This window comes from Hemicordylus capensis, chromosome 3 (genome assembly GCF_027244095.1).
Source record: "Hemicordylus capensis ecotype Gifberg chromosome 3, rHemCap1.1.pri, whole genome shotgun sequence".
In the NCBI taxonomy this organism is placed as follows: Eukaryota; Metazoa; Chordata; class Lepidosauria; order Squamata; family Cordylidae; genus Hemicordylus; species Hemicordylus capensis.
Window position 1 is genome coordinate 218,779,505 of NC_069659.1, and position 24,840 is coordinate 218,804,344.

Below are 24,840 nucleotides of genomic sequence, written 5' to 3' on the forward strand. Positions count from 1 at the left end.
TTTTCCAAGGAGAGCAGGTCTACCAATTGGGATTGGTGGGTAGACCAGCCCTCCACCCCAGACTTTACGCATCTGCCCACCTCAGAGGACTGGTCTACCCAGAGTGGAGGGCTGGTCTACCCACTGATTCCAATTGGTAGACCAGCTCTTCCTGGAGGAATGCCATTTTGAGGCCCTTTTCCCCAGCAAAATGGGCCTCAAAATGGCATTTGAATCACCTGAATCAATTCAGGTTGAATCAGGGGTGATTTTCCTCTACCCTGAATTGGGTGCTCTATTTTGAGGGCTATTTAATTCGTGGTCGAATATGCAAATTATCCCCAATTAGACCCAAATCAATTTGAGGTCAGATTGAATTGCACTCCCCTAGTCCTGACAACACCATCTTAATGTCAATTGTTTAATAAAATGCATGCTGTTATCAGGGTTGCTAATTTGGTCTGTAACATAGTAATTCAATTATTTCCTTTTCCATTTCCCTGCTAGAAAGGGTCTCCTTGAAGCTACTGTTATTGAAGGGGTGAGGTGTCAGGTACAATGTGGGTACTTGTCTTTTCCCTCCGTGGGACTAAAAGTACCCTAAGTGGATAGATTTCAATTGGGAAAACAAAATGAAAGGGTTTTTTTAAACACACACACACCTCTCCCAGAGCACCACTTTCCTGACCAAATTAACAGTCATCCACAGCTGCTTTGAAATGAAGAAGAAAGCTAAAAGTCTGAAATAGGACCACGCCCTCATATGGTCCCAGAAGTGGTTTTAGTCTGCCGCTTCTTATTCCTGAAGATAAGAATGAACAACCAGTCCCCTTGCACTTTGGAAGGCTTTATATTGGCTTTTCCTTGAGCATGGTTTCAGTGAAAAGCCTGAACACACATACACACATCTCAGATTCAGCAAAAAACCTAATTCAACTCCAGATTATATTTACATACTTTACTTCCAATTTCCTTAGCACCAAACGTCACATTAACCTCTGCAGAAATATACAGGATACCAGTTGTGAGATAACTGTCCACTTCTTGATGAATTAAGCTGTGCATACCATTTTTAGAGCCACCTAATGGCGCAGTGGGAAATGACTTGACTAGCAAGCATGAGGTTGCCAGTTCGAATCCCCACTGGTACGTTTCCCAGTCTATGGAAAACACCTGTATCGGGGGCATCATCCCATACCGCAGAGGAGATGGCAATGGTAAACCCCTCTTGTATTCTACCAAAGACAACCACAGGGCTCTGAGGTCGCCAGGAGTTGACACCAATTCGATGGCACACTTTACCTTTACTTTTACCATTTTTAGACTTGTTAAATTTTTCTGCACCAAGATTTGATTTCATAAAGGGGAAAATGCATATATGCATGTCTTTCACACAGTATGCATACATGCATACTGTGCGAAGGACATCATGCATGGCTTCTTTCACCATGTATACTCATAAGGGAACCAGCACATTCAGACTATATATGATGACAACAGACCCATTTGTTTAAACTCAAGTGTGTCCCTCACAATCAAATATTAAGGGAAGGATATGAAAGAACAATAGGGCATGCTGCTGAACTCTCCCTGTTCCCAGAGTTTACCCCACCATAGTAACTCCCTGGACCCTGGACCTAATGAGCTTACAGGGGGCCTTCTTCAAAATAAGCATCCTCTCCATACATATACATTTCACCACAAACCCACAGGTCTGGGTCAGAGTGCATCTGGGGGAGGGTGGGGTAAGGACTACACAACCCTCAAAGGATCTATATATCATCTTGATCATTCACCAGAAACCTACAGATCTGGGTCAGAGTGCATTTGCCAAAACAGCAGCAACAACAACAACTACTACTACTACCTTTAATCTCATTTAAGGGGAGAGAGAGTTGTTGTTGTTGTTATTGTTATTATATTTTATATCCTGCTGTTCCAAGGAGCCCAGAGCGGTGTACGACATGCTTAAGTTACTCTTTCACAACAACCCTGTGAAGTAGGTTAGGCTGAGAGAGAAGTGACTGGCCCAGAGTCACCCAGCAAGTATCATGGCTGAATGGGGATTTGAACTCGGGTCTCTCTGGTCCTAGTCCAGCACTCTAACCACTACACCATGCTGGCTTGGATGCGGGCTAGCCACCTTGGGAGCACCAGGCTCACCTGCGAGTCCAGTGGTTCCCACGATCACTGGGAAATGTGCTAAGCTCCCTTAGCCTGCTTCACAGCGATCATGGGAATAACCTCAACATGTGGCTCTTGCTCCACAGTTCAAACACAAAATCAATGTGGACATATAGTGAATTTGTTTAGGGGGAAATTAAGACCACAACACAGGACCCTTCCTTCACTGTTCTCATGCAGACCTTTTGGATCGCAAACCAACTTGAGTGTAGTACATTTGTAACAGTTCCACTTTCACTAGATGTGAAGTATCACTCTTCCTAGCAGCTTTACTGCAATAAGGGAAAATGTATTAAAAATCATAGGATTTACTAATTTCTTGGAAATAAAAATACACTGCCATCTCCGACTACATGTGTACTCAGTTTCAGAACTCTAAGCCAAGCCATTTTGGAAACGTAAAGGGTTGGGAAAAGAGGGGGTTGCACTTATTAATGAAGGCAAAGTGCAGATCCCTTCATGGGGGGCAGGGAGAATGATGGTCCTGGGGGTGCTTCAGTTCCAGAAGTTACTGTAATTTTCTGCCATGAATCAAGCCATTTAAAGGTTGTTGAATTTTTTGTTTTAAAAATTCAAAAAAACACACATTAAAAATCAAAGGATTGATCAATCTACTTCAAAATCAATACACAGAGAGGCTGTGCACTTGAGCAGCCCAACCCAGGCTACGGCAGCCCAACCTGAGTTGGGCTGCTTATGTGCAGTGCCGGGATCGAGGCTGATGCTGGCTCTGCCTCCCCCGGAAGCCCAGGTTTTCAACCCGGCCTTTAACCTTGGTGAGAGGATGTGAGCACAGCTAATACAGGTCCAGGATCGTGTTTATGCTCAGGCTGCACGCAGCCGAAGCATACACAGAGTTGGGCGCCAATAGTGCCCAACTTATGGGGAAATCTCCCAGTGTACCGCACTGCTCACATTGTGCATTTTGGAATCCTTGGAGGCCGGGACTAGTTTTCCTGGCCTCCAGTGATCAATGATCCAGAGGGAGCAACACAGATTGTTTGGGTGTGTGGAGGCGTGCTGAAGAGGAGCATGTTGATCAGCTGGGGGTGAAGAGGTAGGTTCAACCCTGCCTCCGCGCCCCCTGCCTACTCTCTCAATCCCAGAAACAGTTGTGTGCATGACCTTACAGTCTGCTAACCTGTCCTACATCTGAACCCAATTTCAGAACTCTAGGTCATGCCATTCAGGAAACATAAAAGGGAGTGAAAAGGGGAGTTATGTTTACCCATTTTAAAAAAATGTTATTGTTAAATGTATATATTGCCTTTCATTAAAACAATCCCATGGCGGTTTACACAGAATTTAAAAACAAGATTATAAAAATAACAATTAAAATATCAAGCTAAAATATAAAACAAATCTGATTAAAGATTTAAAATACAGGCATAAAAACAGTACAGAATACAAAGAAGCAGCAGCAGAGAGAATCATATAAAATCCTGGGTAAAAGGACAAGATTTAACATGCTTTCTAAAAACTGATGGAGACCGAGGAGCAAATAGTAACCAGGAGAGCATTCCAGAGTCTGGGGGCAGCAACAAAGAAGGCCCTGTCCCGTGTGCATGACAACTGAGCCCCCCTCATTGTCGTCACCTGGAGCAGAGCCCCCACAGATGACTTTGTCAAGTGGGCAGCAACCCTTGGGAGCAGGAGGCCCTCAGGTATCCTGGGCCCAAACTGTTAAGGGCTTTAAAGGTCAAAACCAGCACCTTGAATTGGACCCACAAACAAACTGGTAGCCAGTGAAGCTCTTTCAAAATGAGTGTGATGTGCTCCCATCGGGCAGTTCCACATAAAACCCTAGCTGCCGCATTTTGCATTAGCTGCAGTTTCCGGATATTCTTCAAGGGCAGCCCCACGTAGAGCGCGTTACAGTAATCCAGCCATGATGTGACTAAGGCACGGGTAACTGTGGCAATGGGCAGATTCCTCCACATGGGGTTGGAATTATGGTCCAATGGTGGGTAGGTGGCTCATTTCCAGAAGTTTTTGTAATTTTCTGCCATGAAACAAGACACTTATATGCCTTTTTTGAAGGATTTTTTTTTAAAAAATCACTTCAAAATAAATACACAGTCCTGATAACCTGCCCTATATCTATGCCAAATTTCAGATCTCTAGGCCAAGCCATTCCAGAAATATAAAAGGGACTCTCTTTTCCTTGGGGAAAATCATGGGGTCCTCTAGGAGAGTGGGCACACAGACCTGGGCCCCCAGGTCCATGCCTAACAGTGCCTCTGAATCTGAGCTCTCCTTCTGTTCTTGAAATCAAGCTCCATGCCCCAAACTGATGCATGATTGGGGCAGACCAATTCTAAGCAAACAGGCCTGCTGTCATCACATATAGTTTGACCATTAGTGGCTTCCTGACAGGCATGCAGCAAGGCTGAAGTCAGCTCCGGGACAAAAAAGTGAAAATGGACCTTTGCCCCAACCCCGGCAATGTTTTCACCTACTTGTTCAGCAAAGTTGAAGGGGAAAGCTAAGAGCAAGCTACTGCTTAGTTGGCAGGCCCTCAGGGACCCAGGGACATTTGTCACATACACCCTGCCCCGGTCAATTATAGTGGTGCCTCTGCTTCATCCTATTCCAATGCCTTTTGACTGTATTGTGCCCTATATACTTTTGTGAGATGAATGTCTGCATTAGATTGCGTATATGTATTGTTTATCTGATAATGTTATATAACTAATAACAACAGATATTTTAACCTTGCATTTCATTATAAAGTGACTAAGAGGGCTTACAACATTATTTAAACTATAACATATAATAACAATACAAGTCGTTCTGGTAAGAACTAATCTGCCTACTTTCCTTTCACTATCCCTACAAGTGGACTAATTTTGATCCAAATTGGTTAGGAAGTTCACAAGTTAGCCCACTTGTGCCTCAAACATTCACACGTCCACCCCCTTGAATTGGGGTGGTTGTCATCATCACAAACTATGCCATATAAGTCCCTACAACTGTACCAAATTTGGTCCATATTAGTTCCTAGTTGCACCTCAAATGTTCACACATCCTCCATCTTGAATGGGGTGGATGACATCACAAACTACACCACTGAGGTGTCCCTATGTGTCCCTACAGCTGTAGCAAATTTGGTTCAGATTGGTTAGGTGGTTCACAGCCCTCTTGAGCCTCAAACATTCACACATCCATCATCTTGAATTGGGGTGGATGAAATCATTATAAACTATGCTGTTGAGGTATCCCTTTGTCTCACTCACTACAACTGCATCAAATTTGGTCCAAATCGGTCAGGCAGTCCACAAGTTAGCCCACTTATGCCTCAAATGTTCACATGTTCACCATCTTTAATTGGGGTGGATGGCATCATTACAAACCATGCTCTTCAGCCATCCCTATGCGTCCCTAAAGCTGTAGCAAATTTGGTCCAAATCAGTTAGGCAGTTCACAAGTTAACCCACTTGCACCTCAAACATTCATGGGTCCACCATCTTGAATTGTTGTGGATGACATCATCACAAACTACACCATTGAGGTGTCCCTATGTATCACTCACTACAACTGTACCAAATTTGGTTCAAATAAGTTAGATGGTGCAAAAGTTAGCCCACTTTGCCTCAAACATTCATGCATCCACCATCTTGAATTGGGGTGGATGAAATCATTACAAACTACACCACTGAGGTGTCTTATGTGTCTCCACAGCTGTAGCAAATGTTATTCATCTTGTTTCAGGCATTACAAAGCTGATGCAGGGGGCACACACACGCAGTCACATGGATACACAAACACAGAATGCCAGGTGATCTCAGAAGCTTACTTTACTTAAGGAAAGTAGGCTAAAATGACAGATAAAGGGGAAACATTATTATTGTTTATCAGTTTATCTGTTTTACAACAGAGTTGTAATTTCCTGAATTGTCCTCCCACCCCACATTTTAAAGAGTACCACCATACTTGGTACTCCTCTTCCATGATATTCTATGTATGTTAGCTAGCGAAATTATTAGAAGGGTGATTATTAAAAAGAAGTTTATATTTTAATGATAGGCTAATCATTCAAAAAGTGCTTTGTTATAGAAAGCATATAACAGACAATGCTTTGAATTACCAGTTTCCTCATAGCAATTAGGCAATATCATGATGTATGAACCCTTGAAACTGCTATTGACTTCATTTTCATTGTAGTCAAGATTTACTTTTCTGGCCTATGAATCTTGATAATGGCCCTCCACATAAGTCAATATGTGTTCAATGTGGAGTCTAATACCCTCTAATGAAGTCACGGTTATTGCAGATATTAGCAAAATGGGACGTTATTGGACAGTTTTTAAAAATGAGCATGGAAGTCAGAGGGAAACAGGGAGAGAATAACGGCTCTGCTCTTTTCTTTAAGTGACTTCCCCTCACTTCTGGTTTCAAGCATAGATTAACTGAACCAGGGCTGAGCCCTAGAAGCTGTTTCCGCCTTGATGCATGGAAAGTTATCTTGGAGTACATGCACACTTTTACTGGGCACACTGTATGTGCATGTAACAGCCAGGGCTACTTGCATGTAGCCCCAGTAAGATCATTGGTGAGGCCACCTGGAGCAGAGCCAAATAAGACCTTAAGGTCCAGGCAAGGACATATGGTGCAAGGCACCCTTTCAGATAAATTGGTTACAAGCGATTTAGGGCTTTAAAGATTAAAACCTGCATTTTGAACTGGGCCTGGAAATGTGAACGTTAGCCATGTAGAGACTCATATTTGCTTTCACGAAACATATGAAATGTACATGTGTGCAGTACATTACAAATGCAGCCATCTCTCCCCTTGCATGTGCTGTGTTTAATACACAGGTGTGCGCTGTGATAGCACACACATGTGCACTAACAGTAGAATATTTGCAGGCTTTGTACCCTCCAGTTTTCATAGACAGCCAAGAAGATAAAATTGTTGTTAGTCCAGTAAACTTCTGGCTAGCTTCCAATTCTATCTGGCTGATAATTTAATGTACAGTATCAGTTTGTGCATGTGATTCCTCGTCTAGCTATTAATATGTGTTTGGAAGCTTGATTCTGTGTACATATGCTCCTTGCTGGATAGAGGCAATTATGTATTGAAGAAGAGGTAGACACTGTAGCTGTGACTGATTAATCAATATCATTGCTATTTGAGATATGGTTGGAGGTATTTTTGTCCTGCATACTGTCCTTAGTCCTTTTATTTATGGCATAAATACAATGCTGTGTAATAGCTGAAGTCTTGGATGGGAAGAGAATCTACTCAGTGAGAAAACTGTAATGATATTTACAGAGAAGGCCTGCAGTGTAGCTTGCAGGCTACCACATCAAACATAGTCCACATATGACAGCCCATCAAGCTGCATTGATCAGGTAGACTGTATTTGGCTTGTGAATCACAAATTGTGCAGGCCAGTTCTAGAAGTCACCTGGGTCTGACCAAGAGGAACAGGTTAGAGAAATATCGCCTTTAAGCATCTGAGAAGTCCCCCTACCTCATTTTGCTGAACTCCCTTTTGCCAAATCTAATAACCCATGTCTTCAAAGCCCAAAACACATTTTACACCCCCTGAAAAGTATCTTTTCTCTCCCCTCAAAAAATTAGGCGAGAATTTGTTCCTCAAACTTTCCTTCAAACATCCCTGAAAGCTGTCTGTTCACCAAGAAAACCTAAGCCTCATGCTTGATGCATATCCCTTCTTTATAGATTACTATGAAACTGAACATTTAATGTTTAAGATATCTTAGGGTTTTCTTTTTCTTTGTTCAGAACATAGGAAAATGAATTTGTGAAAGTTAAACTTCTCACCTCTCTGAGCTTTGTGGGAGTTGTTCTCACTGTTGGAGGACATAATTATGCACCTGCTAATTAAAACAAAAGTGCTCATTTTCAATGTTAACTTCTGCTTCACACATCCAAATAATTGGGCATTCAAAAGATGGATGCTGGGCATTAGAGAAGCAATTTAGAAGAAGCTGGAAGCATTCTCTCTCTCTCTCCCTCTCTCTCTCTCTCATTCACACAAGTTTGCATGCGCATGTACACACACACACCTAATTACAGGCTGCATATGATTATTTCTCAGTTGCACCTGGTCAGCTAACTGATTCTATGAAAATAAGAACATAAGAAAAGCCCTGCTAGATCAGGCATCTAGTCCAGCATCCTGTTTCACACAGTGGCCCACCAGATGCCACAGGGAGCATATAGGCAGGGGTTGAGGACTTGCCCTCTCTCCTGCTGTTATTTCCCTGCAACTGGTACTCAGAGCCATCCTTGATGACTAATAGCTGTTAACAGACCTCTCCTCCATGAAGTTATCCAAACTCCAATTAAAGCCATCCAGGTTGTTGGCTGTCACCACATCTTGTGGCAGAGAATTCCACAAGTTGATTATGTGTTGTGTGAAAAGGTACTTCTGTTTATTCGTCCTAGATTTCCTGGCAATCAATTTCACGGGACAACCCTTGGTTCTAGTGTTATGTGTGAGAGAGAAGAATTTCACTCTATACACTTTCTCCACACCATGCATGATTTTATAGACCTCTATCATGTCTTCCCGCAGTTGTCTTTTTTCTAAACTACATAGCCCTAGGTGTTGTAGCCTTGCCTCATAAGAAAGGTGCTCCAGGCCCCTGATCATCTTGGTTGTCCTCTTCTGCACCTTTTCCAGTTTTACAATGTCCTTTTTTAGATGTGGTGACCAGAATTCTATGCAGTACTCCAGGAGTGGCCACACCATAGTTTTGTATAAGGGCATTATAATATTAGCCGTTTTATTTTCAATCCCCTTCCTAACGATCCCTAGCATGGAATTGGCCTTTTTCACAGCTGCTACACATTGGGTCAACACTTTCAATGAGCTTTCCACCATGACCCCAAAATCTCTCTCCTGGTCAGTCACCGACAGCTCCGATCCCATCAACGTATACTTGAAGCTGGGTTTTTTTGTCCCAGTGTTCATCACTTTACACTTGCCGACATTTAACCGCATTTGTCATTTTGTTGCCAACACCCAGTTTGGAGGGATCCTTTAGTAGCTCCACACAATCCGTTTTGGATTTCACTACCCGATAGAGTTTGGCATCATCTGCAAATTTTGCCACTTTGCTGCTTACCCCTACTTCTAGATCATTTATGAATAAATTAAAAAGCACCGGTTCCAGTACAGATCCCTGGGGGACCCCACTTCTTACTTCCCTCCATTGTGAAAACTCTCCATTTATATCTACCCTCTGTTTCCTGTCCTTCAACCAGTTAGCAATCCACACATGGACTTGTCCCCATATCCCATGACTGCTAAGTTTCCTCAGGAGTCTTTGATGAGGAACTTTGTCAAAAGCTTTTTGGAAGTCCAGGTAGACTATGTCAACTGGATCACCTTGATCCACACACCTGTTGACCCTCTCAAAGAATTCCAAAAGGTTTCTGAGGCAAGATTTACCTTTCAGAAGCCATGCTGGTTCTCTTCCAGCAGGGCCTGTTCTTCTATGTGCTTTACAATTTTTCCCTGGATGGATGTTTTCCATCAATTTGCCTGGAATGGACGTTAAGCTAACCGGCCTGTAATTTCTCAGATTGCCCAGGAACCTTTTTTGAAAATTGGTGTTACATTTGCTATTTTCCAGTCCTCCAGTACAGAGCCCGATTGCAGAGATAAGTTATATATTTTAGCAAGGAGATCAGCAATTTTACATTTGAGTTCTTTGAGGACTCTTGAATGGATGCCATCCAGCCTTGGCGATTTGCTCATTTTCAGTTTTTCCGGACAGTCTATTGTCACTTCTATCTGACTCAGTTCTTTAGCTTCCATCCCTAAAAAGCCTGGTTCAGGAACAAGTATATGCTCAGTATCCTCTGCCATGAAGACAGATGCAAAGAACACATTCAGCTTCTCTGCAACCTCCATATCCTCCTTAACAATCCCTTTCACTTCCTTATTATCTTACGGTAGTAAGATGTATGTAAAATGTATTTTTAAAAAAGTTTTTGTTATTCCTCTTGATGCTTTTAGCTAAATGTTCCTCAAACGCTCTTTTTGCCTCCCTTATTGTCACCTTGCATTTCTTTTGCCACAGCTTGTGTTCCTTTCTGTTCTCCTCATTTGAGCAGGCCTTCCAATTTCGGAAGGAAGTCTGCTTCCCTTTTATGGCTTCCTGGACTTTACCTGTTAGCCATGCTGGCATCCTCCTGGACTTAGTGGAACCTTTCCTCCCTTTGGGTATACAATCTTACTGGGCTTCCAGTATTGTGGTTTTGAGTAAACGCCATGCATTCTGGAGCAAAGTGATGTATGGCTTCCTGCATTCCCATAGTAGGATGTCCTATTTCTGCCTGTGGCATTGTATGCATGTCCCATGTCAGGAATGAAAAGCCTGTGCATACTTCTACCATATCCCCAGGTGGCACTGTAAGCATGTCCAGACAACTAACTTGTACAGTGCTATCCTGATTTCTCCATATGTCAGAGGCGCCACCTGCATGGGATGTGATCACAGGGGAAGAGCCACCATTCAAAGAACCTGGGCTGCTGCCCTTCAGGAAAATAAAACGGCTAATATTATAATGCCCTTATACAAAACTATGGTGCGGCCACACCTGGAGTACTGCATAGAATTCTGGTCACCACATCTAAAAAAGGACATTGTAAAACTGGAAAAGGTGCAGAAGAGGGCAACCAAGATGATCAGGGGCCTGGAGCACCTTTCGTCACCTGGTGCCCCCAACATGCCCCCTGAGTCTGATGTCAGACATGGGGGGGTGTGATTTAGCCCAAAAACGGCGCCATGCAGCCCTGTTTTTGAACTAAAAATCAGCCAGTGCTGCATTCGAAGCATGGCCGGAGCAACTCTCCCTGCCTTTTAAAGACAGGGAGAGCTGCTCCTGCCACACTGCGAAGGCAGCGCTGGCCAATCTAATGGCCAAATGGGGCTGCACATAAAGCAGAACCACAGTTGCACTGGCCTGTAGTTCTGCAGACATTACTTCTGAATGCATGGAATTGGAGCCTGTGTGGCAATGGAAAAGAAGGTTCAGAATTGGAATGCCAATCTGAACCCTTGGGTTGTAGTGAGTTTTGTCGCCACAACCCAAGGTTCCAGGCAGCCTGCGGTACGTCCGAATTCGGAACCACAGGCTGCTTCCCCTGGAACCAGAGTTGAGGAAGGAAGCTCCTCCCTCAGCTCCAGCAGGATTGGCTATGCAGGTTGTCCTTCAGTAAAGAAGGAAGCCAACACAGCCTGCTCCCCTGCCTCTCTGCAGTGTTGCTGACTGCAGAGAGACTGCTCTCCTGTAAGTCTGCATTCGGACGGGAGAGGGGGGGCAATGGGGGTGGAACCATGCATCCATTGGACCTGCTGTTCTGCCTTACATGTGAATGTGGCTATTGTAACAGTTTCTCAGCTTGAAGGAGGAGATAGACAACAGTTTTTCAGAGGACTGAAGTGGTATGATAGAGGCATTGTTCCCCACCGTGTACATATTCATTTCTTTTGTCCCACTCTGTCCTCTCTGATCAAACAGATGGTGCACATTTCTGAAGATTACAGTAGAACATAAAAAAATACACTCTATACATAAGACTGGCTGACACGATATGCAAGTATTACAGAGACGATAAGACTTGCAGAACTGCTGCTGCGGACGTAGAAGCAGCATCACCACTATAGAGAACTGGTGGCAGTGCTATCAGCATTACCTTATTTCTTCCCATTGCCATGAATGGGAAAAAATGAATGTGGTAACACTAGTAGCACTTCTGCTGGTTCTCTACAGTGGTGCCATTCACCACAAGCCCTAACATCTGTATAGGACTTGTGCATCACGTCAGCCATTGTATCTATAATACCACTTTCAGTTTCCTAAAAATATTTTCCTCTTCTCTCATGTTCATCACATCGCATCCTGGTTGAGCTTATTCTCGGCTGCACAACACATATATGAATGTCCCCTTTAGTTGGTCAACATGTAAACGATGTAACAAATTGAATAATACATTAAGATCTGTATGGTAGCCACTTGCCCTGATCCAGCAATGAAGATCTCTGCATGGAAGCAAGTTTTTGGGTGCACATTATGATGATCATCCAGGACCCACTGAACTGGCTAGATGTGTCTTCTAAGGCACACGGGGATGTACATCCCCATGCAAGGCCACCATTTGGTATATACAACTAGAGCTGAACTGAGGTATTTCTTTTTCAAAGAGATGGGAAATCCACTACCACTGTGTAATTGGCCATGCATGTCTCTGTTTTGTGACAGGAAGTGAAGGTTCATTTGAAATAAACAACGCAACTGGAGCCATTTCTGTTATTAAAAGTCCAACTCAGCTGAAGAAAGAAGTGTATGAACTGAAAATTCAGGTATATATTTTCTGCCCACCATAGAAGTTTAGCTTTATAATGTCTGAGTCACTCCTGATGAATTTACCCTGTGCCGAATTTCAACTAGCATCCATATAGCGTACTCTTGTACATTGGAGAATTGGTGCAAATTGATTTTGTCTTCTATGAGGCTGTTTTTAAAACAGTTGTCTCAGTCAAAGCAAGAGGTTTGGGTGTGTTATACAGGCAAAAGATCAGAATTCCTAGGAGTACATTATTCAAGACAGTACATTTCTATACATATATCTTGGGTGGGACGTAGAGATCAAGAGGAAATTGTCAGAGCCAGGCTGACACTATGGACAACCGTACCAAATCTATATATTCCAGCTGAAGTTAGTGGCTTGAGCTACAAGTTGTAGAAGCTGGAGCCTAGAATGCAGCAAGCAAGCAGAAGGCACTGCTCTTTGACAAAGCAAAGTAAAATGACAGGCTCCTAGTAGCTCACATTCTGTGCAGTGCTAGAAGTGCAGAACAGGGGCTATGAAGAGGCTGCATCAGAGCATTCAAACACATGTGGGGGGGGGTGTATGATTTTCATTGCTCTCTCCTTCCTCCAAAAGTATGGAGGACTGTGAGGGCTTATAGAAATATGTCCCTGAGGATTGCGCAACCCTCAAAAACTTATTTCTGAAGCCAAAAGGGGGCAGATGTTGCACACCTTTCTGTCCTAAGGAGTGTCCATAGGTTCAGCACATGCAGTTCATGGTAGCTCATTAAGCTAGGACTCAGCCCCCAACCTTTCCCGCTTCCAGCCCCAGTGTCCCATAGAAAGCTCCTTATTATTGTGAATAGGCAGAATATCATCTTACATGAATGTGAATTATTACTTCCAAGAGAACAGACATAGTTTACAGATTCAAGGTATGGAACCCACAAAGACGGTTCATCATATCTCTTCCAGGTCCTGTATTTGGCCACAAACAAGGAGCACCCTATTTGCAGCTGTATTGATTTTAAGAGAACTAATAATCACAGCATGTACCATCTGTCATAGGCACATTGCCTGGACTGAATTTCAGAGCAATGGATCAGAGCTAGTTCCAGAAACAAAGCCACAGCAAACTCACATGAGTGTGGATTCTGTAGCACATTTGCCAGTTCTTGCAGAATGATGTCCCAGGAACTCCAGGAAAAGGAAACCAAGACTGAAACGACAGGAAGTCCACTGGATTCAGATTTAGTTCTCTAGGAAAGTCAGAAGATAGACATGGAGATAGTCAAGTAAGTTGGGTAGGCAGGAAGGTTTCTGGTGACAAGCAGGGATGGTGAGCCAGACAAAGCAGAGTTGGAATCCAAAGGAAACACTTTGAGCATAAGGTTGCTTGCATTATCCAAAACTTGGGTGCCATTCATTCTCCAGGACAGTGAATGAATGTGTCTAGAGCACAGTCTGGTTTTAGTTCATGGGATTAATCTCAGTTGAAATGGCTTAAAGATGTGAAGAAGGTGCTTGGAGGTGTGTGTCCTACCACATGGCTGCTCAACCCTTTCCCTTCATAGTTGATAACATCTAGTGACTGATCAGCTGGAGGTAAGCAGGGGCAGCCCTAGATGCCTTGAAAGAGGTGGTAGTGAGGCCACTCCTAAATAAATCCTTTCTGGATCCTAAGGATTATAATAAGGTTCAGGACGTGGTAAATATCCCCTTTCAGTTTGGCTTCATATCTAGTTTGGGCACAGAAACCACCTCGTTTGCCCTGATAGATGGCCTATTCCAGCAGAAGGAGAGGAGAAGTACAACCCTACTAATTTTCCTGAACCTCTCAGTGGCCTTCAGTACCATCAACCATGGTGGTATCCTTCTGGGTAAGGTTGCTGAGTTGGGTGCTAGAGGCCTGTTGTTTCAGTGGTTCTACTCCTGCTTGAAAAGCCAATTCCAAAAGCCTGCACTGGGGGATTATTGCTTGACTGATATCATTTATGCTATGGGATCCTGCAGGGCTCCATCTTGTCTCTCATTCTTTTTAACATCTACATGAAGTCACAGGAAGAGAATACCCTGGGGTTAGGGATAAGGTATCATTAGTAGACTGATGGCAATTGACATACATGTAAAGCAGAAAAAGAATTAAGTGAGCTGGTAGAAGCCCTGAATTCGTGACTGGAATCAGTAATGAGATGGATGAGGGTCAATAAACTGAAGTTCAGTCCTGACAAGATGGAGGTTCTGTGGGTAGGTGCTTTGTCTATACAGAGTGATGGTGTTCAGCCTGCTCTGGATGGGGAAGTACTTACTCTAAAGGATCTGTTTCATAGTCAAGGGATGTTCCTGGATCTTGCTTTGTATTTAGATGCCTGAGTGACCTCTGTGGTATGGAGTGCCTTTGACCAGCTGAGACTGCTATGCCAGCTACAGCCTCTCCTGGATAGACATCTTCTGTTCACAGTTATCCATGCTCTGGTAGTCTCCACAATTGACTACTATAATACGTTGCACATGGGGCTTCCTTTGAAGATTTCCTGGAAACTACAGCTAGTACAAAATATAGCTCCTAGATGGCTAACTGTGACTGGTTACTGGGAATACATACCAGTACTTAAAGAGCTGCACTGGCTTCTAGTCTAGTTCTGAGTACAATTCAAAGTGCTACTGCTTTTCATGTCTTGGGACTTGATCTGAAAGAACACTTGCTCCAACATTAGCCTGCCCATGTATTAACTAAGGTCATACATGAAGGTTCTCCTCCACATGGCCACATAATATGAAGTGAGGAGGGTGGTAACTGGAGAGCAGGCCTTCTTTGTGGTGGCACCCCAGTTGGGGAACTCTATCCCCAGTGAAGTTTGCACAGTGCATAATCTGCTCTCTTTTGGGGGCAGGTCAACACTTCCCCCCCCCAAGGTTTTACATCAGAGTTTACTTCTTTTAAGACTTTTAAGTGCATATACTGTTGCTTGCTTGATTCATTTATTGATTTGATTTATATACCACCCTTCCAAAAATGGCTCAGGGTGGCTTTAATTATGGCTGTTTTGATTAGTTAATTATTCTGGTTTTTTAAACAAACTGTGTTTTTCATGGGATTATGTTTTTTTATTGTGAACTGCCCTCGAAAATATGTTTTGAAGTTGGTATATAAATTCTTAATCAATTAGCTAATGAAACATTTAAAACCATTCCCACACATTCATTCAATGCATGGAAAGGGAAGTGAAAGCTTCCTAGCCCTACACCCTTACCTCCATAGTTTCACGTGAAGTTCTGCAAGATAGGGTCCTCTTGGAGACCTTCCCCCAAACAAATGGAGGTAAGGGAGTGAGGTCACTGAATATGTGGAGGGGGAGAGTAGTAATAGGGCTAGGGTCAAGCAAAGAGCATCTTCTTCATCCTCAGTATTCATTTTTTCCCCATAATGCAAGATTAAAAAGAGGTCTGGAGTTAAAAATGGTATTCTAGGCTACCTTTCATCATTCTAAAATGCAGGGTTACTATAGAGATCCTTTTTTCCCCAACCAATGAATTTGGCCCAGTTATTCAAAATTGCCCAAAAAGAATGACTACGTTAGTAGAACCGAGAATCACAAGTGCTTTCCAGCCCTGTATTATTATTACTTTATATGAATACCTGCTTAAAATATTTATTTATTAGCATTATTGACTTTTAAAAGCTCACAGCGGTTTATAACCTATAAAAATACAAAACAGCCCATATAAATGCAACATATAAATGTAAGAGCCTAAGAACACAGCATAAAATCACTACATCTAGACAATTTCTGAAAATAGTTTCAGTTTTGCTGCTGAAAATAGTAATGTCTAGACAAGGAGTTATTTGATTGTTAAATCCGTAGCTGCTAGAGTGGATTATTACCGAATCAACAGCTATTGGTTGGATCGCCATTATTACATGATACTGAATGCTAAAGAAGTGCTATTAAGTTCTACCTCTAGAGTTTCTACTGGATTTCTAACACATTTAAGTATCATTAAAGGGGAGGAGGACATGAACAGTATACACTATTTTGAAGATCTTATATTAATAACATGAGATCTTTTGCTGAAGTGTACAGAACACTGCAATTCCTATTAGCTCATCTTGTGTTCCTCTAAAACTGGTGTACATACCTCTGCCCCGCCCCACATTGTCCAAGACTGGGCTTTGAAGAAAATGTGTAACAGTTAAGACCGCATTTGATTTTGATGAAATGACACGTGCTAATTTAATAAGACATGATGGTGGATTACACAGACACACACACACACAGAAAAAACATCTCCACAGACATAAGACCATAAGAACAGCCCTGCTGGATCGGGCCCAAGACCCATCTAGTCCAGCATCCTCTTTCACATAGTGGCCCACCAGATGCCACTGGAAGCCACAAGTAGGAGTTGAGGGCATGCCCTCCCTCCTGCTGTTACTCCTCTGCAACTGGTACTCAGAGGCATCCTACCTTTGAGGCTGGAGGTGGCCATCTGACTAGTAGCCATTGATAGACCTCTCCTCCATGAAGTTATCCAAGCGCCTCTTAAAGCCATCCAGGTTGTTGGCTGTCACCACATCTTGTGGCAAAGAATTCCACAAGCTGATTATGTCAATATGGGGAAACCAGAAATAATGATAAACTAAGCCTGCTCAATTGTTGCTGGACTTGTTGCTTAAAATGATAAGTAAATGGCAGTCTTTGAAATTCAAAAGCACTATTTTACAGTGCCTCTTGACTGCCTGTCCCTTGGGCCTTTAAGAACTACAGCTTCCTTAGCAAGACAGGTTTGTCCCAGTTCCAGCAAGCATTCACTAAAGGCTGGGTTCCTTCTCTTTTCTTCTTCCAGGTTGTAGCTCTTAAATGGTTCTGAGTAACATTCCTTTTCTTAATTATATCCATCCTGTGTGAATATACCACACAGTGGTTGACATGTTCCGCAGCATTAGGAGGGTGAAGCAAGAGATGTGCTCTCTCAGAGATACTACTGTGGAACTCACCCAAAGGTTTGTCTTGAAGCCAAATGCACTTGGGTGTGGGAGTTATTTTTGCTTCTCTTCCTTCCCTCCAAAATTACTTTTTGGCTTCCAGGAATATGTCACTGAGGGCTGCACGACCTCTGAGACAGGTTTCTGGAAGCCAAAAAGTACTTTTGGAAAGGGGAGAGCAGCAAAAATTGTTCCAATCTCCCACTCCATGCACACTCAGCTGAGGGACAAGCCTTTTAGGTGAGCTCTGCAGCAGCCTCTCTGTGAGGTCACTGCTCTTGCTCCACCCTCCTAATGCTGCAGAACAGGTGGGGCATTGATTCTAACATAGATAGAAGCATTGTAGTACCAACACACATAGACACATGCAAATAACATATCACTTTTTTCCTTTGTTAACTTTAGCTATATATTATATGCAAACATGTGTGAAAAAAGTAAGCTGTTTTTTTAAAAAAGAGAAAAGGCACTTTGTGGGAGAGCAATTTGTGGGGGAGCAATCTCTTTGTTGCTCCAAATCCTCTCTTCCCAAAAGGGTTTCCTCCTCTCAAAAAATGGCCATTGGAGATTTTTGTTAAATATGTTTACATTTAATTAGGCCCTCACACAGAACACATCTCACCAAAAGATATTTTTTAAGTTCAGTAACCACCTAATGGCACAGAGGGGAAGTAACTTCCTAGTGAGCAAGAGGTGCCAGTTCGAATCCCCGCTGCTATGTTTCCCAGACTATGGAAACACCTATATCAGGCAGCAGTGATATAGGAAGATGCTGAAAGGCATCATCTCAGACTGCATGGGAGATGGCAATGGTAAACCTCTCCTGTATTCTACCAAAGAAAACCACAGTACTCTGTGGTCAGCAGGAGCTGACACTGCCTCAAAAGCACAATTTTAATATCAAGAGCACATTGATCCTGATAGGTTTCTCTTTGAGTTAATAATTTTTGTGAAATCCATTCATACTCCTGGTGAGCACCAGTTTTTTTGTTAATCAGTTTCAGTTGGCCAAAAGCAACAATGCTAAGGTCTTCAGATTCTGACTTCAAATTCAAATGTGATGTCTTCAAATTAGCTCTGTTTTATGATATAGCTATGGATTTTGCTTTATTGGCTACAAATGGAATCTGAAGTTTCATTTATACTTTACTCTTCCTTAGAAATATGTGTTTTTGAAGCATATAAAAATATGTGAATAGTTGATATTTGGATGGTTTCTTTCTTGTCTGTCTTGGGGCTTAATCCCCAGGAGGTTCTCCTGCCCAAGCTCTATTGAAATGAATGGAAGTCATACAAGAGCACAGTGGTGGCTCCCATTCGTTCCAGCAAAGTTTATGCAAGAAACCTATTGGGCAGGCTGAGCCTTTTGTACATTGTACAGTATATAAATTGGTTATTTACTTTATTTTTCAGTTCATCAATAATACAATTTATAAGACAAAACTTGCCTATTTGTTTAGGAATGTATTCCCCTCTCCCAATCCACCTCCTTTCTGCCTCTCTCAAAAGAATTAATTGCAGTTTTGAAGAACTGGGAACATAATCAAGCCATAAACTATTGTCCACCACAGGCCTCAGAAATCAGTCCAGAAGGTGATGTGACTGAATATGCCTTTGCTACAGTAACCATAAGAATTGTTGACCTCAACAATCACCCACCAACATTTTATGGAGAAAATGGGCCACAGAACCGATTTGAAATCACCATGTATGAGCATCCACCAGAGGGTGAGATCCTGAGGGGCCTCAAAATTACTGTCAATGATTCCGACCAGGTCAGTATGCCATTACTTATTCAGCCTTCCTTTCCTCCTGTAACAGCATTCATTGGTCAGTGCCCATCCATTGGTCATTGTAATTAGCAGCACCTAACATTACATTCTACCTCTGGCAAAGCAGTTAATACACACACACCTGGGAGCTGGAGTACACTGGACTCTGACATTAGAACAAGTAACTTCATAAGGTGTTGTTCCTTCTAGATGAGCTGAAATATACAAAATTTCAGCTGCTTGTCCATGCCAATCTCCTTGGTCATCACAACAACTAGAAAGGTCATAATCACTTCCTCTACACTTCATGCTTGCTGGTTTGTTATGCCATAGCCCTTTATTACATATATAGCTTGTTTATTCCCCACTGTTGGTGCCTATCTTTATTTCTTCTTCCATGCAAGCACTTGTGCACATAAGCTGTATAAAACAGATGGTGACCACTAGCTCAAATGGCTTTTAAAAGAGTTAGACAAATTGGATGTTAGCCATGATATCTAACTGAAGAACCCCATGTTTAGAGGCAGTATATTTCTGAATATCAAGTGCCGGGGACAGATCACAGTGAACGGCTGCTGCTTTCATGTCCTGCTTGTGAGTTTCCCAAGGGCATCTGGCTGGTTGCTCTGATAAAAAGAATGCTGGACTAGGTAGGTAGACCTTTGGCCTTGAGCCCTGCAAGACAGTTATTTTACTTTGGAAGGGCAGGTGTGCATTCACATACCTTCAAGATTTATGTCAGAATCCCTATGAGCTATCAGGGAGCACTCCATACAAAATTTGGGTTTTTCATTGAGCATTGGAGCTTAGTCTGATTTATGTCCGGGTAAAAAATTTCACTTTTTGTGTCGGGATTTTGGGTAATTTGAAATATTCAATATGCCCCGTAACTCACAGTATTTTACCCCTCTTAATCCCACAGTAAAGCCTGCTGTCTGAGAAAGGCCCTTATCCTGCAACCCTTCTGTTCTTCATTTTTAGTTCTATAGTGCTCCTTCTTTGTTGCACTATCAGTGATTTGCTCAGGGGCGTAGCAAGGTTGGAGTGGACCCAGAGACCAGATTTTAAAATGGCCCCCCCAAAAGACCAGGGCCTCCACACACCCCAGGCCCTCAAGGATTTAAGTCTGATATTCCAAAATAAGTATGCTGCCTAGAAATACATTTCACTGAATAAACACACACACACACACACACACACACACACACACACACACACTTCACAATATATAGTGATATACATTAAGTACTATATATTTGTGCTACTTTTAATGCCTAGAACACACAAACACTAATTATTAAAATGGGCCCCTTGCTGCAGATTAGCAAAGGAGACTTTCAACCATGCAGTGTGAGCCTATGTATGTTTTCTCAGAATTTTGAACAAATTCAGTAAAGTTTGATTGCAGGAGGTTTTTCACAGGAGGCTTTTAAAGCCCTTTAACACACATCTCCTCTGGAATGGAGGTGCTGCATTCACATGTTGGCCAGATTTACCCTGAAGTCCCTGAGAGTTATTGGGGAGCAGTTCACACACAAGAAAAAGAAAAGAAAAGAAAAGCACCACACATGCTTCACAGTTCTCACTCAGACCTTCTGGGTTGCAAAACAACTTGAGCATAAGTGCATTTATAAATGAATGAAAGAATGAATGAATAAATATAACAAGCTGACCCCACCGCACAGAGCATCTGCGTGTTTTTTGGGGCCGGCTACCTCTCTCCCCCCTGCCCCAGTCTCTGGCCGGGCCCGCCGGCCGCCGGCCTCCGCGTTCGGGCCGGGCCGGGCCCGCTGCCGCCCTGGCCTCCATGGCCCGGCAAGACCCGCCACCGCCTCTGTCCTCCACCACTGAGACGCGCCTCAGCCAATCAGGTGCGTCCCTCCACTCCGCTGCCCAGCCAATCAGCTGGGTTGCCAGGACGCATCCCCACAGAGGCTGAAGCACATCTACAGGGATTAAATATATAGATACTGTTTGTTCCAGAAGTGTTTGTAATTTTCTGACATGAAACAAGCCACATGGGATTTTTTAGATAGGTTTTTTTCTTAAAGCCCGCAAATTTTCCAAGCTGTTTTAAATTAAATATTCAGAGATTTCTCAGTCTCTCCCCCACTCCATATCAAAGCCCTATGGCAAGCAGATCCTTATATATGGGCGGGGGGTGTGTGTGTGTGTGTGTGACCACAAAAAGCAGTTCACATTCTACCTGGCAAATGCTGGGCTGGGCAGAGGGTCTACTGCAGAGAGCTGTGGGGGCCACTCTGCCTGCCTGCCTGCCTCCTTCCTTCCTTGCTTGCTTGGGGCCTCCCTGCAAGCCTACTCCAGTTCAGGCTTCACTGAGGCCTACATGGAGGCCTCCAGGCAACCACCTCCCCTTGCCTCATAGCAGTTACGCCCCTGGATTTGCTCCATCAGTTAACAGAAGAAATGCATTTGTTCAAAGCTTCCCAAACCATTTTTGTTAATGGATCCAGGGGTGTGAATCTCTCTGGAGTTTTGTTAAATCTATCATACTGGAATGTTGTTTTTAATAGTAATCACTGTATGCCATAAGCACCATTTAATGTAACTGAAGGAGCACCATTTTGTTTAGGTTTGCTGAAGACCTTACAGTGCAATATAATTTACATGGAAACTATGACAAATGAGGTTGCTATGGAAACCTCAGTAATAGCTTCCACCTGACTAACCTGAGAGGAGAAGGCGGTCTGAAGGTTTAATGCACATGAAAGGTCTGCAATTATTGAAAAGAAAATCTAGCCCATCAACACATAGACAATACTCAGTACAGTCCTAACGTGGCTACATTCTGTGCAATATAAAAGCCAGTGGCTTCACTGCCAGCCTGCTGCAAAAGGATAAATAACTACTTTTCAGGCAACCGACCTCATAACTGCTGCTACTGTAGTCACAGAAGGCAGCAAAATCAGAATTAGGTACTTACTAATATTAGGGAACAAATGGAGTCCTTTTGCTCCTAGTTATGTTGTTGTTGTTACACTCCACACACACCTCATTTTAATACTATGAAAGCAATACTGCTTTCTTTTTATTTTAAACATTATTTTTCATTTCTATTTGCACTTTACCTCTGTGTCAGAAATTGGCCTATGGTTCAGTCTGTAACTGTTCTGCTGCTTCTCATAAAAGCCCTATTCAAACATTATTAAAAGGAAGGTTGTACGTGAATACAGCCTCTCAAAGCATACAGGAAGTTCCACCTCGACATGTCACTCACCTTCTCCTGGGCATTGCTCAGGGTTGCAGCAGCATTCGTCTGAAGAGGCAAATGTTGTAACCATGATGGCAGGCATTTCAGCCTGCTTAGAAAAGAGCCCAGCACTGCATCCGAGCTGCCGTGGTCAAAGAAATGCCCTTCTGAATAGTCAGTATCAAAACTAGAGGCTGGTGTTCAGTGATGAGAGTGAACCCCTGCTAACTGGGCAAAGAGGCATCTTTTACCGTGGTGATTCTCTTTATTTAGCAGGGGGAGAGTAAGTGGCCCCATTCACCCCCAGCACAGTACTTCCAGTGACTGTTGCTGGTGTGTGTCTTACGTTTCTTTTTAGATGTGAGCCCTTTGGGGACAGGGAGCCATCTTATTTGTTTGTTATCTCTCTTTGTAAGCCGCCCTGAGCCATTTTTGGAAGGGCGGTATAGAAATCGAATATTATTATTATTATTATTATTATTATTATTATTATTATTATTATTATTTCCTACCACAGAGATACTGCTTGAATTTCTTCATACCTCATACAAGACACAGGGCTTCCTTGTCTATTTGTGCATAATTACATTCTGCTGCTGACAAAGATCTGGAGGCAAATGCCAGCTTTTCTTGCTGGTCTTTCTTGCTGATCAGGCTTTGCATGGGTTATTACTGTCCCTATTCCATGTGGTGAAGCATCACATGCCAATTGAACGAGCAAAGATGGATCAAAATATGTAAGCACATTGTCAGATGTGACCAACTTCTTTGCTTGTAAGAAGGCTGCTGCACAGTCTGACCAGACACACTTTTTACCTTTCTGCATAAACAGTTCAGTGGATGTAATACACTTGCTAAGTTTGGCACAAACTGGCTGTAATAATTAAGAAACCCCAGGAACGATCTAAGTTGTGACAAGTTTTGAGGTTGTGGGGCTTCCAAGACTGCTTAGATTTTCTCTGGAGACTTATGTAAGCCTTGTGCATCTATAATGTGACCACTGTATGTAACTGACTTCTTTAAAAATCCACTTTTTGTACAGTTGGCTCGTAATCCATACTTTTCTAAATGTTTCAGTACCATTTTGATGATTTCCAGATGTTCTTCCCCAGTTTCACCTGTCACAACAATATGATCCAGATAGGACCATGTTCTTGGGAAATCTTGCAAGATTTGTCCATTGCACTTTTTTAAAAAAAGCTGTTTTAATTATGTGTCTGAGTGAGGATGTGAACCTGGGGGTGCTTCAGTTAGAATGATTATGGATAGGGGAAGGTAGGTGTGGGATCTCACTTACATTACTTACATCATTCCTATCCCTTCTTCTGGTTGTTCCCATAATGGAAGAATTCCTGGCTGCATTACCAGTTCGTCCTTTGGCCTGCTGGTGCTGCTGTTTAATGCTAGGTCAGTCCAGAATAAGATCTCTATTATCCATGGATTAATTGTGGAGGAATTAGCATCCAAAAGGCTTGCCTTACAAACCTTTTGGAGTTCTTTGAGAGTGTCAACAGGTGTGTGGATCAAGGTGATCCAGTTGACATAGTATACCTGGACTTCCAAAAAGCTTTCAACAAAGGGTCTGCCTTTGAAAATGGTCCAGAAACTGCAGCTGGTACAAAACAGGGCTGCAAGATTATTAACTGGAACTGGTTGTTTTGATCATATTACACCAGTGCTTTGTCAGTTGCACTGGCTCCTCTTCTACTTTCATCTGCAATAGGCCTGCAACAGATCAATCTTGCTGTACCATTTTCCTTCAGACAGTGTTGCAAATATGTCTTCAATTTGTGGCGATGGATATTTCTCCACTTTCAAGACAGGATTTATAGTAACCCTGAAGTCTCCACAATGCCTAACTCCCCCCCCCCCCAACACACCTTTCTTCTCATAACTGGACTCACTCGCCTATTCACTCCAGACCACTCTAGAGAATTTGCTTTCCTTTCCTTTTCCAAGCAGTCCAATTCAGCCTACACCTTTGATAAAAGGAAGAGGTCTGGCTTTGTAGAATTTGGGCTGTATATTCTCAACTAGCATCAGCTTTGCTTTTATAGATTTTAGAGTTCCTATTCCTTCCTAGTCTACATGTGTGAGCACTGTAAGATATTCCCCTTAGGGGATGGAGCTGCTCTGGGAAGAGCAGAAGGTTCCAAATTCCCTCCCTGACATCTCCAAGATAGGACTGAGAGAGATTCCTACCTGCAACCTTGGAGAAGCCGCTGCCAGTCGGTGTAGACAATACTGAGCATGATGGACTAATGATCTGATTCAGTATATGGCTGCTTCCTATGTTCCTATTTTCTTTAAACACTTCATAGGTTTGGTTTAACATATCTTCCAACTTTTCCTGCACTTGTGAAGTGGGCTTGTGTGGCAATGGTTGTAACAACTTTATAGATTTCTGTTCC

General features: G+C 42.8%; 1 protein-coding gene and 1 long non-coding RNA gene across 3 annotated transcripts in view; one reads left to right on the plus strand and one right to left on the minus strand.

Annotated features, from left to right (window-relative positions):
* Window positions 1-19,471, minus strand: part of LOC128352254 (uncharacterized) — a 66,790-nt gene extending 47,319 nt beyond the window's left edge. Inside the window, exons 1-2 of the long non-coding RNA XR_008320288.1 lie at window positions 19,361-19,471; window positions 13,601-13,718 (exon numbers count right to left, since the gene is read on the minus strand). This is a non-coding gene — a long non-coding RNA (uncharacterized LOC128352254). The remainder of the gene's footprint in view (window positions 1-13,600; window positions 13,719-19,360) is intronic.
* CDHR1 (cadherin related family member 1) overlaps window positions 1-24,840 on the plus strand; it is an 85,200-nt gene that overhangs the window by 30,259 nt on the left and 30,101 nt on the right. For both annotated transcript variants that reach the window (XM_053312674.1, XM_053312673.1), the window contains 2 exons: window positions 12,409-12,509; window positions 19,018-19,221. In XM_053312674.1, the coding sequence (XP_053168649.1) occupies window positions 12,409-12,509; window positions 19,018-19,221 (305 nt within the window). The remainder of the gene's footprint in view (window positions 1-12,408; window positions 12,510-19,017; window positions 19,222-24,840) is intronic.